Raw genomic sequence first — 15,987 nt, 5'->3', positions numbered from 1 at the left:
GAGTCTCCATATGAATCACAAAAATTCTCCATCCATTATCTAATTAATGAAGTGAGACCATATTGTTGCATAATGATTTATTGCTTTTTTATTAACTATTTAATTCCTGTAGGACAAAATGGACCAATTGCTACAAATGTTGCAAAGTACAGATCCCAGTGATGATCAGCCAGATCTTCCAGAGTTACTTCATCTTGAAGGTAAACTTTGTTTTCCATTAACCTTACACATAAAGAATAATTAGAGGTTATATCTAGTGTTTTACAGAACAGTTTTATATTTAAAATCATTTGGGAATGATATAAAAAATGTTAACATTTCCACTCCTTCATGACCCAGTCTCACTATATGAATATCCATGAGAGATATGCTTTCTTTTGCTGTGTTTTCTTATATTTCTTTAAATCTTGTTATCTTAGCAATGTGTCACCAGATGGGACCTCTCATTGACGAAAAGCTGGAAGATATTGATAGGTAAAAGAACATGTGCTATATCTATGTTGTATATCTTCTTCCCTGAAGTTTTCTTTAAGTGCATATTGGGATAGAGCTGCCTTTTTATTATTTTTTTATTTTAAAGATATGCCAGAAGAACCAGTTCTCATTCAGTTGTTTTCCACTATAGATATGGGAATTAGAATTAGATACATCTGCCTATTATTTTTTTAAGGTGAGCATTTATTTGACCTTAATTATATTAGTCTTTTTAAAAAATAATGGTTACCTATTGTAATCATTGTAATGCTGTAAGTGGCATTACCAGAGCTCACAAATGTCCCACCCCATCTGTTATTTACTAGGGACACCTCGTTATTTCCAGGTAAAGTCAAGTACAATAATAAGCTGGCGTTCTCCCAGCATAGTACCTTAAGCAGTTTTGGTTATCTTGGAGCTAAAATACAGGATATTTTCTGCCATAAGGTTAAATTTTTAGTAATGTCTGCTTATATTACTTTTTGCTATTTTATGTGCCTTCTTATTTAGAACATCGTATCATTTAAATAGCAATTGTGTTTGAAATTACTGTGTAATATTTCAGAAAACATTCAGAACTCTCAGAACTTAATGTTAAAGTGATGGAAGCACTTTCACTGTATACCAAGTTAATGAATGAAGATCCAATGTATTCCATGTATGCAAAATTACAGAATCAGCAGTATTATATGCAGTCATCTGGTGTTTCTGGTTCTCAGGTAAGCTTTTAAAAATTCAAGTATATCAGTTTATTTTTTATTTTATTTTTTTAAAAGATTTTGTTTATTTTAGAGAGCGAGCACGTGAACGGAGGGCAGGGCAGAGGGAAAGGGAGAGAGACAGTCTCAAGCAGACTCCCCGCTGAGCGAGGAGCCTGACTCAGAGCTCGTTCTCAGACCCTGAGATCATGACCTGAGCCAAAATCAAGAGTTGAATGCTTACCGACTGAGCCACCCAGGTAGCCCCCCTCAAGTATATCATTTTAAATTCTCAATATATTTGAGATTATTTGGAATAGCTGTGTTTTTGTAAAATGTGTAACTTTCTGAAAGTAATCTTAGAATAAAGTTTAAAATAATTTTTTACTTGATAAGTACAGTGTATAATACACTAATTATTCCAGTAATTCTTTTTAAAAAGTTGTTTTTCTTCAAGGGTGTGCATCAGAATCACTAATCAAACTTAAAAAAACAAAAATACAGGTTCCTTGGCCCCACCCGAAACCTATTAAAGTGTTCAAGAGTAAGGCCCAAACATCTATATATTTCTAAAACTTCATATGTAATTATCTGGTTAAGAACCACATTTTTTTGATTACTAAGTTATTACTAAATTTTTCTGGGTATCTGCAGTTTTTGGTTTTATATAAAGTTGCTTTAATCTGAGTTTTTCCCTCTTCCTTTACATGAAAAGATGTAGAATGTATTATAGAGCCCTTTTCCCCCTTATTCACCCTAAGCAACTATTTCAAGAGCCCTATTTCCACAAACTCAGCAAGTTTACTGTATAGGGAATAATTAGCCAGGCACTCCATTTTACTTATGCAGAGTGGCAAAGGCTTTGTGCAGTTAATTTTTTTCTTAAAATAATGGCCCACTTCCCCAGAAATGAGGGGCCAGATGCCTGGGGCTGAGCAGTCAGATTTGAGCAGCATGGGGCTAGGTGACACCTATTCATGGCTCTTGATACCAGTTTGAGAAAAAAACAAAAACTCTTCATGTTTCATTTGCAAAGTATAAAAAACAATGCGTTTAAGAAGACTGGAATAGCTCTGTTTATAATTAAGACCTTCTGTATTCTGATGTATGGTGAGTCTCTTATGGCTTAAAAGAAGTGCTAAGATGATTGTCTTATCTCCTGATAACTGTGTTACTACTATTTTAACAGCTGGTAAAAGTCTCACTACATAGACAGTGGAGTTCTCTTTTCAGATATATGAAATGGAAGGATCTAGTGAATACTATAGAAAATTAGAATATTATGTGTGCTTAAGATTTTGGGCATTTAAGAAGTCCGTCTCTTTAGATTAAAATAAGTACAGTTTTTAGATGCGTGAGTGGTCAGACAATATCCCAAAGGCCAAATCCAGCCTCCCACCTCTTTTTTTTTAAATAAACTTTTGCTGTAACATAGCCATTCTCACTTGTTTATACACTGTTTCTGGCTGCTTTCTATATGGGCAGAGTTCCGAGAGGCCCACAAAGCCTAAAATATTTATTATCTGGACTTTTGTAAAAATGTTTGCTGACCCCTGCTTTTGAAAGTTAGCTTGCTTTGTGTTCACTGAACTGTAATATAGGAAATACAAATTGTATCTATAAGTAAATGCAGTCTATTGACATGAAACAGTGAATTCAAAGGCACTTCTTAAACATTTTTTGGGATTCCTTTTAGGAGAGTACTTAAAATATCGGTATGGAAAGAGAGATGATATTAGTATAAAGTTTCAAGGTAAGTTCCTTTACTGCTTCTGTATGAGATAAACACGAGTTTAGCTCATGTTTACCTAAGAACAAAAATCATCAGAAGCTCACTTCACTGAAAAGTATTTTTTTAAATGCCTATCAGAAGAAGTAACTTTCAAAAAGATTTCAGAGATTACATTGTTCGCTTTGTAATTGAATGCCTTTACAAAGAAATTTTGGCATACCTTTTAAAATCTTAGAAAATGTATTATTTATTTATTTATTTTTAATCATGAACTGTTCTAGGTCTATCCAGGGCCTCCCCAAAGTGGTGCTTACCTGGTTGCAGGGAGTGCACAGATGAGCCATCTCCAGAGCTACAGTCTTCCCCCAGAGCAGCTGTCTTCTCTCAGCCAAGGAGCAGTTCCACCATCTGTAAACCCAGCCCTTCCCAGTCAGCAGACTCAGGCTTCTTACCCTAAGTAATTTGAGTTTTGACTATTGTTTTACTGTTGTTTGGAGTTAGTGCTGTTGTAACTCTTAAATGCCTCCAATCACCTGTAACCATAAGAGCTACATAAGAAAAACCTAGGATAGATGCCATCACTAATACCAGATGGTCAGCCCTGTGTGTGGTGATGAGTGGATTCTACATGAACCCCTGCATTATTGCATTACTAGCCAGCAAGCTAGTCTTCTGTCTTACTGACTCATTGAACTGCTCTATTCAAGTCTTGGTTCTGTATTTTTAAAATTTCCTATCATTTTTCTTTTTATCAAGGTGAAATTATGTAAGTTTCACATGTACATTTTAATTCTTTATCTGTATACACTATAAAGTCTAGTTACATCTATTACTATTCAGTTGACCTCCTTCAGCCATTCCACCCACCCCCACACCCTCTTCCCTTCTGGTAACTTCCAATCTGTTCTCTGTAGGAGTTTGGTGTGGTGGTGGTTGGGTTTTTTTTTTTTTTAGATTCCACATATGAGTGAAATCATGTATTTGTCTTTCTCTGTCTGACTTATTTCACTTGCAATGACAATACTTTTAAGTTCCATGCATGCTGTCTCAGATGGTAAGATTTCATTTTTTTTATGCCTGAGTAGTATATATACACTACATATACTACTATACACACACACACACACACACACCCCATCTTCTTTATCGATTAATACATCAGTGGACATTTTGGTTATTTCCATTTCTTGGCTATTGTAAATAATCCTGCATTGAACATAAGGGTGGATATATCTTTTCAAATCATTATATTTTTGTATTCTTCAGATAAATACCCAGAAGATGAACAGCTGGCTCATATAGTTGTTCTATTCTTAATTTTTTGAGGAATCTCCATACTGTTGGCTGCACCACTTTACATTCCCACCAACAGTATATGATGATTCCTTTTTTTGTACTGCCTCATCAACACTTGTTATTTCTTTTCTTTTTGATAATACCCATTCTAATTGGTGTAAGGTGATATCTCATTGTGATTTTGATTTGCATTTCCATGATAATTACTGATGTTGAACATCTTTCCTGTGCCTCTTGGCCATCTTTAGGTCTTCTTTGGAAAAATGTTTATTCATATTATCTTCCCACTTTTAAATTGGATTGTTTGGTTTCTTATTGTTGAGTTACATGAATTCTTTATATATTTTGCATATTAATCCCCTCTCAGATATATGAGTTGCAAAAACCTTCTCCCTTTCAGTACGTTGCCTTTTCATTTTGATGATGGTTTCTTCCGCTGTGCAGGAGAAGCTTATTTTGATGTAATCCCATTCATTCATTCATTTTTTTGTTTCTCTTGCCTTTGGAGTCAGATCCACAGAGATATTGCTAAGACTGATGCCAAAGAGCTTATTACCACCTGTGTTTTCTTCTAGGAAATTTATGGTATCAGGTTTTTATATTCAAGTCTTTAATCCATTTTGAATTAATTTTTGTGTATGGTGTAAGCTAGTAGTCCAGTTTCATTCTTTTGCATTTGGCTGTCCAGTATTGCAAACACCATTTACTGAAGATGCTGTCCTTTCTACATTGTATGTTCTTGGCTTCTTTGTTGTAAGTTAATTGTCCATATGTGTGTAGGTGTAATTCTGAGCTCTCAGTGACGTCCCACTGATCTGTGTGTCTATTTTTATACTGATACTGTACTGTTTTGATTACTGTAGCTTTGTAGTATAGTTTTAAATCAGGGAGCATGATACCTCCAGCTTTGTTGTTCTTTCTCAAAACTGCTTTGGCTATACAGGATCTTTTTTGGTTCCATACAAATTTTAGAACTATTTGCTCTAGTTCTGTAAAAAATGCCCTTGGAATTTCAATAGAGATTATAATGAATCTATAGATTGCTTTGGGTAGTATGGAGACTTAACATTAATTCTTCTAATCCATGAGCACAGAATATCCTTCCATTTATTTGTGTCTTCTTCAGTTTCTTTCATCAGTGTCTTATAGTTTTTAATGTACAAGTCTTTCACCTCCTTGGTGAAGTTTATTTCTAGGTGTTTTATTTTTTTTGATGCAGCTGTAAGTGGGATTATTTTCTTAGTTTCTCTTCCTAATAAGTCATTATTAGTATATAAGAATGCCACAATTCTGTATTTTGATTTTGTGTGTTTATAATATCTTTGTCAAGTATCCTTTGACTACTGGATTCATGTATTCTAACAAATTTTTGGTGGTGTCTTTTGGCTTATCTGCATATAGTATCCTGTCATCTACAAATAGTGACAGTTTTACTTCCTTTTCAGTTTGGATGCATTCTCCTTTTCTCTTCTCTTCTCCTCCCCTCTCCTCTCTACTCTTCTCCCTTCCTCTTCCCGCTTTCTTTTTATTTCTTGGCCTAATTGCTGTGGCTAGGACGTCCAATAGTATCTGAATAAAAGTGGCCAGAGTGGGCATCATTGTCTTGTTCATGATCTTAAAAGAAAAGCTTTCTTTTTTTTTTTTTTTTTTTTTTAAAGATTTTATTTATTTATTTGAGAGAGAGAGAATGAGAGACAGAGAGCACGAGCGGGAAGAGGGTCAGAGGGAGAAGCAGACCCCCTGCCGAGCAGGGAGCCCGATGCGGGACTCGATCCCGGGACTCCAGGATCATGACCTGAGCTGAAGACAGTCGCTTAACCAACTGAGCCACCCAGGCGCCCCAGAAAAGCTTTCTTTTACCATTGAGTATAATGTTAGCTGTGGCTGTGTCATTATGTGTTTTCTTATGTCCAGTAATGGTCCCTCTGTACCTATTTATTGAGTTTTCATCATAAGTGAATGTTGTATTTCATCAAATGCTTTTTCTGCATCTGTTGAAATGATGGGATTTTTAAATTTTTATTTATTTATTTGTTTGTTTATTTGTGAAGGAGTGGAGGATGATGGGAGGGGCAGAGGGAGCAACAGAATCTTAAGCAAGCTCCATACCCAGCATTGAGCCTGACACGGGGTTGAATCCCAGGATCCTGAGATCATGACCTGAGCCGAAATCAGGAGTCAGACCCTTAACTGACTGAACCACCCAGGCGCCCCTGAAATGATCATGATTTTTATTAGTTTTGTTAATGTGGTATATCATGTTGTTTGATTTGTGGATATTGAGGCATTCTTGCATCCCTGGAATAAATCCCACTTGATGTCATAGTGTATGATCCTTTTAATGTATTGTTGAATTTGGTTTGCTAATATTTTGTTGAGGAATTTTGCATCAATGTTCATCAATGATAGGCTTGTAATTACCTGTGTGTGTGGGGGGGGTGGGTTCCTTATCTGGTTTTGATATCAGGATAAGGCTGGCTTCAAAAAATCGTTTTGGAAGTATTCCCTCCTCTTCAGTTTTTTGGAAGAGTTTGAGAAGGATAGGTATTAAATCTTCTTTGAATGGTAGAATTCACCAGTGTGAGGGTGTTTGGTCCTGGACTTTTGTTTGTTGAGAGGTTTTTGATGGCTGACTCAATCATACTACTAGTAATCTGTCTATTCAGATTTTCTATTTCTCTGTGATTCAGTCATAGAAGATTGTTTCTAGTAACTCTTCCATTTTTTTCTAGGTTTCCCAGTTTGTTGGCATATGTTTGTAGTCATTGCTCTTCATCCTTTGTATTTTTGTGGTGTCAGTTAAAACTTTTTTCAGGGCGCCTGGGTGGCTCAGTTGGTTGAGCGGCTGCCTTCGGCTCAGGTCATGATCCCAGAGTCCCGGGATCGAGTCCCACATCGGGCTCCCTGCTCGGCAGGGAGTCTGCTTCTCCCTCTGACCCTCCCCCCTCTCATCTGCTCTCTCTCTCATTCTCTCTCTCTCAAATAAATAAATAAAATCTTTAAAAAAAAAAAAACTTTTTTCATTTCTGATTTTATTAGAGCTTTCTCTTTCTCTCTTGGTTTGTCTAGCTAAGGTTTGAGTTTCTTTATCTTTTCAAAGAACCAGCTCTTAGTTTCATTGACTTTTTTTTTAATGTGCCTATTTCATTTATTTCTGCTCTGATCTTTATTATTTCCTTCCTTTTCTTGACTTTGTGTTTCATTTGCTCTTCTTTTTCCAACTCCTTTATATGGAAGATTAGATTGTTTGAGATTTTCTTGTATCTTGAGGTAGGCCTGTATTGCTTTGATCTTCTGTCTTTAAACCACATTTGCAGCATCCCATAGATATTTCTGTTCATTTGTCTCTAGGTATTTTTTGATTCTTTTTTGATTTCTTTATTGATTTAGTGATGTTTAGTAGCATATTGTTTAATCTCATCTATTTGTAGTTTTTCCAGTTTTCTTCTCAGAGAAGATGCTTGATGTGATTTCAGTTTTCTTGAATTTATTGAGACTTGTTTTGTAGTCTAACATGTGATCTGTCCTAGAATATGTTCCATATGCATTTGAGAAGAATGTGTATTCTGTTCCTTTTGGATGGTGTGTTCTGTAATTATCTATTAAGTACATCTGGTCTAATGTGTTGGTTAAGGCTGATGTTTTTTTATTGACTTTCTGTTGGGATGATCTACCCATTGATATAAGTAGGATGTTAAAGTCCCCTACTGTTACTGTATTACTGTCCATTCCTCTCTTTAGGTCTGTTAATATTTACTTTATATATATTATTGCTCCTATGTTGGATGCATGTATATTTATAAATGTTGTGTTTTCTTTTGGATCGACCTTTATATCATTATGTAAAGCCCTGTGTCTATTATTATAGTCTTTTTTTAAAAAAAGGTTTTATTTATTTATTTGAGAGAGTACAAGTGTGGGGGATGCAGAGGGAGAGGGAGAAGCAGACTCCCTCCTGAGCAGAGAGCCTGACATGGGGCTCAATCCCTGAGATCATGACCTGTGATGAAGACAGATGCTTAATGGACGGAGCCACCCAGGCTCAGTTTAGTTATAGTCTTCTAATGCGTATTTTGTCTAATGTGAGTATAGCTATTTCAGCTTTCTTTTTGTTTCCATTTGCATGGAATATCTTTCTCTAGCCCTTCCCTTTCAGTCTGTTTCTGTCCTTACTTTGAAGTAAGTCTTTTGTAGGCTGCATATAGATGGGTCATGTTTTTTATCTATTCCATCTTTTTTGATTAGAGAGTTTAGTCCATTTACATTTAAAGTAATTATTGATATATTACCTGCCATTTTGTTAGTTGTTTTCTGGCTATTTTCATAGTTCCTCTCCGTTCCTTTTCTTTCTCTCCTCTCTTGTGGCTTGATGGCTTTCTTTAGTGTATGTTTAGATTTTTCTTCTCATTTTCTTTTGTATATTTACTATAAGTTTTTGCTTTGTGGTTACCATGAGGTTCACATATAACTTGCTGTGCATATAACTTTGTTTTGACTTGATAGCAACTTAAATTTGAACACATTTCAAAACTTTACATTTTTCCCTCTACTCCCGTTTTTTATATTTTTGGTGCATCATTTTGCATTTTTTATTTTATATGTCCCTTAACTAATTATTGCAGTTTTAGTTAATTTTACTGTTTTTGTGTTTTAATCTTCATACTTGATTGATATACCTTTACTATATATTTACCTTTTCCAATGAGATTTTTATTTTTGTATGTTTTCTTGTTATTAATTAGTGCCATTTCTTTTTAGGTTAAAGTCATCCCTTTAACATTTCTTGTAAAACCAGGTTTAGTGGTGATGAATTCCTTTAGCTTTTGCTTATCTGAAAAACTTTTATTCTCCTTCAATTCTGAATGATAATCTTGCTTGGTCAAGAATTCTTGGTTGGAGTTTTTTTTCTATTAGCACTATGAATACTGTCTTCTGTCTGTAGTTTCTGCTGAAAAATCTGCTGATAGCCTCATGGGGTTTCTCTTGTATGAATAAGTTGTTTTTCTTTTTTTGCTTTAGGATTTTCTCTTTATCTTTAACTTTCACCATTTTAATTATAACATGTCCTGGTGTGTATCTTTTGGGTTCATCTTCTTGGGAACTCTCAGAGCTTCCTGGACCTGCGTGTTCATTTCATTCTTCAAATTAGGGAAGTTTTCAACTATTGTTTCTTCAGATAAGTTTTTTGGTGTTTTCTGTCTGTCTTCTCCTTCTGGGATCCTATAATGGGAATGCTATTCTGCTTGATATTTTACTCAAGGTATTCATTTGGTTTTATTCTTTTTTCTCTTCCTTCTGGATGAGTTCTCATTGCTTTGTATTACAACTTTGGATTCATCCAGGCTGCTGTTGTACCTGCCCAGTATATTTTTCAGTTCAGTTATTGTATTTTTCAGTTCTGTAACTTTTGTTGGATACTTTCTTATATTTTCTGTTTGTTGAAGATATCACTGTGTTCATCCATTCTTCTCCTGAGTGTGATGAGCTTCTTTATGACCATTACTTTGAACTCTGTCAGTTTGCTTATTGCTGTTTCATTAATGTCTTTTTCTCATATTTTTTCTTGTTCTTTCATTGGAACATAATTCCTCTGTTTCTTCGTTTTGCCTGACTCCCGTGTTTTTTTCTTTGTATTAGGTAAATTAACTACTTCTCTCTGTCTTGAAGGAGTGGCCTTGTGTAGGAAAATTTCATGTAGAGCACAGAAGCACAATCCCGTCTGAGCAGAGCTAGGTGCTTACAGGGTGTCCCCTATGTGGATTGTGTATGCGTGTCTGCTGTGTCAGGGCCCAGTCTATGGTGTGGGAGTGGGTGGGGCTAGTGCCTGATTGGGCTGTGTCTCGCAGATGTGCTGTGTCAGGATAGTAGGCAGGGCTTTTGCCCTCACCTGATTGTTCCTCATGGTCGTGCTGTGGGTGTGGGCAGAGTTCTCCACTGGACTTGACTACTGGCTCTAGCAGGTTAAAAGGATAGTTCCAGAATGGCACACATTAGCAAGGTAGGGTGAGGTCACTAATATGGCTCCTACCAGTGTTTCTGTCCCTGAAGAAAGTCCCAACAGTTTCCTGCCTCACTGGTAGGTACTTCAAGATTATTAAGTGGTTCTTGTTTACATATGGTGTAGGCCCTTCTCAAATTGGTGTTGTAGTGCTGGATTTTGAGTGAGTCTGCATGGCTAGCTCTTTAAGAACGAGTTTCTTTGTTCCCTACAGTCTGTGGTTTTCCTGGATATAATTGCCATTAGTTTTCAAAGCCCAACATTTTGGGGGCTCCCTTCATGTGGAATCTAAAGGTTAGATCTCTCCTCAGGGAAAATGTATGTATATTTGAGATCTCTCCCAATTGTGGATCACAGTGCCTGGGATGGGGTTTTTTGTCCAGATGGTGTCTCTGCCTCTCCTGTCTGTCTCAGTGGTTTTTGTCCTTTGTTGCAGAGCTTCTGTTTGTCCAGTTTTCTGGTCTTTTTAAGAATAAATTATTTCATATGTAGTTGTGTATTTGTTACATTCATGGATTGGAGTGACTGTAGGGTCTTCCTGTACTGCCATCTTGAACCCAACCCATAATTTGGTTTTGTTTTTATTTGAGTATATGATGATATTTGAAGGACTTTAATGAAACTTAAATTTGGTAACTATAATTTATCCTCCACAAATTTCATATAAAATCTAAATGTTTTTATCATTATTGTTCTAGAATTTACAGTTCTGGGATGTCTCCTAAGACAGATATTTCCTTCTTTTTGCCCTGTGTCAGAATTTAGTATATTACAGCAAGATAAACCGTTTGAAAGGAAAGATACGAGAAGTCATATGCTTCTGTAGTTCATGCGTCCGGCAGCTGAATATGAAATGACAGACCAGTGTTTTGGCTATTTACTTATAATGCCTCCAGTCATAGTTAGGTGATTATGTATGATAAATGTATAATTATGTAAGTGTTTCTTCTGCTTCAGTGAGAATTTAAACTGAAGTCTTTTCTTTTGAAGTGAATAAATATAGGCATTAAGAATTCAGCAGTGTGTCATTCTAAAAGTCATGATATTCTGACTCATAACAGAAGTTTCTTGGTGGCACAGGCACAGTTTGTAGAAACCTTTGCATCAGTGTTGAAGTTGCCCAGGAATGCCGCTCTCCTACCATCACTGTTGTATTGTCCATCCTCAGAAGAGTCACACTGGGGTGCTTGGGGATTTTTACACATCATTTTGTGATCACATTTAGTATTCCTAAGTGACCTTAAGAGGAAGGGTAATGGGGAGGCCTATTAAGACATCAAAAGACAGGCATTTCCTACTGGGTTATATAGCATGGGGAAAAAAAAATGTTAGTTATAGCTCTTTCTCTTCTAGGACTTTTGTTTTTTTTAAGTTGAAATTGGATGAAAATGAATACCCTTACATGGAAAATAAGCAAATTGGTAAGGAATAACATGCTTTTTAGAAAACTAGATACAAAGTAGGTGGGTATTGTTGAGAATGTGCATGAGTTAATGTAGATACTTTACTATTAGCCAGAAATGCTGTCTGTCTCCCAGCTAGTCTGTTGTTACTGTGTCACATACTGCTCTAACACCCTTGTTAATAGAGCTTGCTTCTGAACCATTTTTTGGTCAGGGTCTTGAGAAATTGTCCTTGGAGATAATCCGTTGGTAGGTGCTTAAACTGTGTAATGCTATAGCACTGTAGCATCGTGTTGCTTTGTTGCTGTGGGTTGCTCTGTCTGCTTCAGCAGTGAGCATGTGAAATCCCAGATGCAGGTCCTGCTCTGTATTCCGAGGCCTGATTCCACTGATAGACTGTAGCTATCAGTGTCCGCTCTCAAGAAACACAGGCACATTTCAATAGGTGCCTTTTAGAGGTGCCTAGTAGAACATTTCCTGGAAATATTTAGCCCTCTGTACCTGGCAAATTCCTCTTTATTCTGTAGTTCTTATTCTTGGCTGGCCTTCATCTTTCCCAGAGTGCCTCTTTTGCCTTCCCGCCTCTCCCAACACTGTTCCTCTTCTGTTGCTGTCACAGGACCCCAGTACAGCGTGTACTGTCTTGTTGCTTTTTTAATTGTTTATATTCCCACTGAACTATTATATATTGAGAGCTGGAGCTAAGTCTCTTTCACCTTTGTATGCACACTATGTAGCATAGAGTTTTACACCTGCTGGAAACTCAGTAAATATTTGATAAATAAATGTTTAAGTGTTGGTGGGAATTTCAAGTGCTATATTAGGCCAATGAGATATATTTTTTAATTCCTTGCAAAGCCTTCACAAAGGCTTTGAGGAAGTTTTTAAAAAGAATATACACACATACATACACACACGTATGTATAACATATTTATAAATATATAAAAAATGTGTTTTGTGTGTTTAAATGAGGAAATTGATGACAAAGTAAATGTAGGAAAACGAAATTCGGAGGAGCAAGAATTGGGGTTGGAAGTACACTTGATAGAGGTGTACTGCAGATTTGACTTGAGCTTTGTAATTACAAATTCTAGTCAATGAGGAATTATTTTTTCTTCTATTTTTGGTAGGCAGGTTTTTAAGTGTCCCTTAGTTCATACCTAGAAGGCAATTTCTTATTCTTTTATATGTAATTTTGGTTCTAGGGTCATCACTTGTCCAGACTTCTGTCACCCTAGGACGATCTTACTGATAATTTGGTAACATGGTACTAATGCAGTTTCCTAAACCTTCCTGTAGCGATGATGGCAGTGATAGTACTAAGGTGACCAAAGCTATGTACTTTTCTCTTATTTCAGTTTACTTCTATTAAACAGATGTTTACTGAACATTTCGTCTCTGCCAGAGTATGATTTAGAATTTTTTCAGCTTTATTAAGATATGATTGACATAAAACATTGTGTAAGTTTAAGGTGTACATCTTGTTGATTTGATACATCTATATGTTATAAAATGATTACCACTCCATAGTATTAACTACCACCTCCATCCCCTCATTTAGTTACCATTTCTTTTTTTGTGGTGAGAACATTTAAGATTTACTCTTAGCAGCATTCATGTGTATGATACAATATTATTAGTTAGAACCACCATGCAATATATTAGGTCCCCAGACTTGTTCATCTTATAACTGAAAGTATGTACCCTTTGTTCAGTATTTCCCCATCTTCAGCAACTCCCAAGCCCTGCTAACTACCCCTCTCCTCTGTCTGAGTTTGACTTTTTTGGATTCCACATATAAGTGAGATCATATGGTATTTGTCTTTCTGTATCTATCTTACTTATTTTACTTAGCACAATGTCCTTATGTCTCATCCAAGTTGTCACAAATGACAAGATTTCCTTCTTTCTGTGGTTGATATTTCCATTGTGTGTGTGTGTGTGTGTGTGTACCCCACATCTTTATCCATTCATCCAATGACAAACACTTAGGTTGTTTCCATATCTTGGCTATTGTGAGTAATGCTGCAGTGAAAATGAGAGTGCAGATAATCTGCGAGGTCCTGATTTCAGTTCCTTTGAATATATATCCAGAATTAGGACTGCTGGATCATATGGTAGTTCAATTTTTAATTTTGGGGGGGGGACCTTCATACTGTTTTCCATAGTGACTACACCAGTTTACATTCCCAGCAACACTGCCCAAGGATTCTCTTTTCCCACAGCCACTTTAACAGGTGTGAGGTGATATCTCATTATGCTCTTCATTTCCATTTCCCTGATGATTAGTAATATTGAGCACTTTTGAGTGCCTATTGATAATTTTATGTCTTCTTTGGAAACCTGTATATTCAATTCCCCTGTCCATTTTTTAACTGGGTTGTTAGTTTTTTTGCTGTTGAGTTATATGAGCTCTTTATATATTTTGAATATTAATCTTTTAGTAGATATATGATTTAAAAACATTTTCTCCCATTCTGTAGATTGACTTTTCATTTTGTTGACTGTGTCTTTTGCTATGCATCTTAGTTTGATGTACTCCCACTGTTGATTTTTATTTTTGTTGCTTGTGCTTTTGTTGTCATAGCCAGGAAATTGCTGCCAACACCAATGTCAAAGAGCTCTTCATGTTTTCTTCTAGGAGTTTCAGGTCTTAAATAATGTCTTTAATCCATTTCAGGTTTGTTTTTGTGAATGATATAAGATAGACGTCCAATTTCATTTTTCTGCATGTGGTTATCTAGTTCTCCCAACACCATTTATGGAAGAGGCTATCTTTTTTTTTTTTTCATTGAATATTCTTGGTTCTCTGGTCAAACGTTAGTTGACCATTTAGAGTTTCTTAGCCTCAAGGTGCTTACTGGTTAGTAGAGACAGACACAAAAAAATATGTAATTATAACAAATTACAAATAGAGGTACTTGCAAGGTGCTTTAGGAGCCTTGTGATTCAGGGAAGATTTACAAGAAAATATGCTCAAGCTTTGTTATTCTTAGCCTGGAGGAAAAAAAAAAGATTTTCTATCATAAGCAAAGACTTGGTAGTATGAAATGGCTTGGTACCCATGGAATTGAGTAAACTGAGGAGTTGTGACAGTACATGGCACATTTTGGGGTGTCACTAAAGGATTAAAGTCTTCAGTGGGATGGGGGGAGATACACTTGGAGTTACTGGCAAGGATAATGAATGGTCCTAGATATGTTGAGGAGGTTGGGTCTTACCTGGGAAAGCTTGTTAAAGGGCTTTAAATGGCAGTAGTATAGATGAATTTTTAGGTCCTAGGTAAGAAGCCGGGAGATTGTATATATTAGGCAAGAAATGATTGTCCAACTGCAGGACAAAATGATAAGAGATGGGGAAAGAGTTATTCAGGAGATTAACGAATAATTACATGTGGGTGAAAGGTGGGGAGCTAGGGCAGAGCAGTCATATGAAAGAGAAGTATTGGGTGAATTGCTGGGTTTTGCCCTCAGGTAGATGGCAGAACTATAAATGAGATAGGAAATACAGTACAAAATGGGAATGACTGCAGTAACAGCTAACACTTAGGGGGTGTTTCAATAAGCACCAGACACTGTGCTGTATGCTTTACATGTATTATAACTCTTTTATTCTAATAACCTGTGAAGTACATACACTGTCACCCATTTTATAGAGAGGAAACTGAGACATGGAGGGGAGGACTAAAGTCCTACTTAGGTAAGATAACAAAACCAGGCATTTTGGCTCCAGAGCTAAACACTTGGTCTCAACATTGTATTTATTATACTAGTATTGTGACTCTTACTGATATAAGTAATGGCATCAAATCCAACTTCTTGTTATACTTTATATCTCACAACACAACACATAGAATGATGATGGGTAATGCTTTTAAACCGTTACTTAAGTGGTTACATTAGTAGGTGGAATGTAGCAGTAAATGACTTATAATAATGAATTGGGTTTTTTTTTTTTTTTTTGCAAAGTAGAAGAGCATTGAATTTACAAATGATTGATTTATAAACAGTGTAGCAATTGGAGAAAAGTTTAGAAATAGGCAGTATTTTGAAAATTGGGGGCAATTGCCCATTGTATAGATTGTTTTACATTTTTAATAAAAAGTATGGGGGGAATCTCAATATTAAAGCTCTTAATATTTTTCTTTGTTTAGTTAACCTAGTGTCTTACACAGAGTAGAAACTCAAATAGCAGGTTGGGAACAGGAAGAGAGGAAGCAGAGAGCAACAACTCTGAAGGAATGTTTTTGGTGGAATAGGAGCCATGCACAGTGGAAGGTGGTGCCTTGGATGGGAGCACTGACCTTGATCAGTTTCAGCAGGAGGGAATGCAGAGTCTTATCAGTGGGTGTGGTACAGATAGTAAATGTGGTGGGAGTAGATAGA

At 36.1% G+C, this 15,987-nt stretch overlaps 1 protein-coding gene across 4 annotated transcripts in view; it reads left to right on the top strand.

The window, feature by feature from the left end:
* STAM (signal transducing adaptor molecule) overlaps positions 1 to 15,987 on the top strand; it is a 109,796-nt gene that overhangs the window by 90,600 nt on the left and 3,209 nt on the right. For all 4 annotated transcript variants that reach the window (XM_035021537.1, XM_035021536.1, XM_035021534.1 and 1 more), the window contains 4 exons: positions 113 to 200; positions 420 to 474; positions 1,040 to 1,193; positions 3,186 to 3,361. In XM_035021537.1, coding sequence (XP_034877428.1) covers positions 113 to 200; positions 420 to 474; positions 1,040 to 1,193; positions 3,186 to 3,361 — 473 coding nt within the window. The remainder of the gene's footprint in view (positions 1 to 112; positions 201 to 419; positions 475 to 1,039; positions 1,194 to 3,185; positions 3,362 to 15,987) is intronic.

This window comes from Mirounga leonina, unplaced genomic scaffold, assembly GCF_011800145.1.
Source record: "Mirounga leonina isolate KUSES-001 unplaced genomic scaffold, KU_Mleo_1.0 Mir_175, whole genome shotgun sequence".
Taxonomy (NCBI): Eukaryota; Metazoa; Chordata; class Mammalia; order Carnivora; family Phocidae; genus Mirounga; species Mirounga leonina.
The sequence above is the reverse complement of the archived record's forward strand: the minus strand, read 5'-3'. Positions and strand labels throughout refer to the sequence as shown.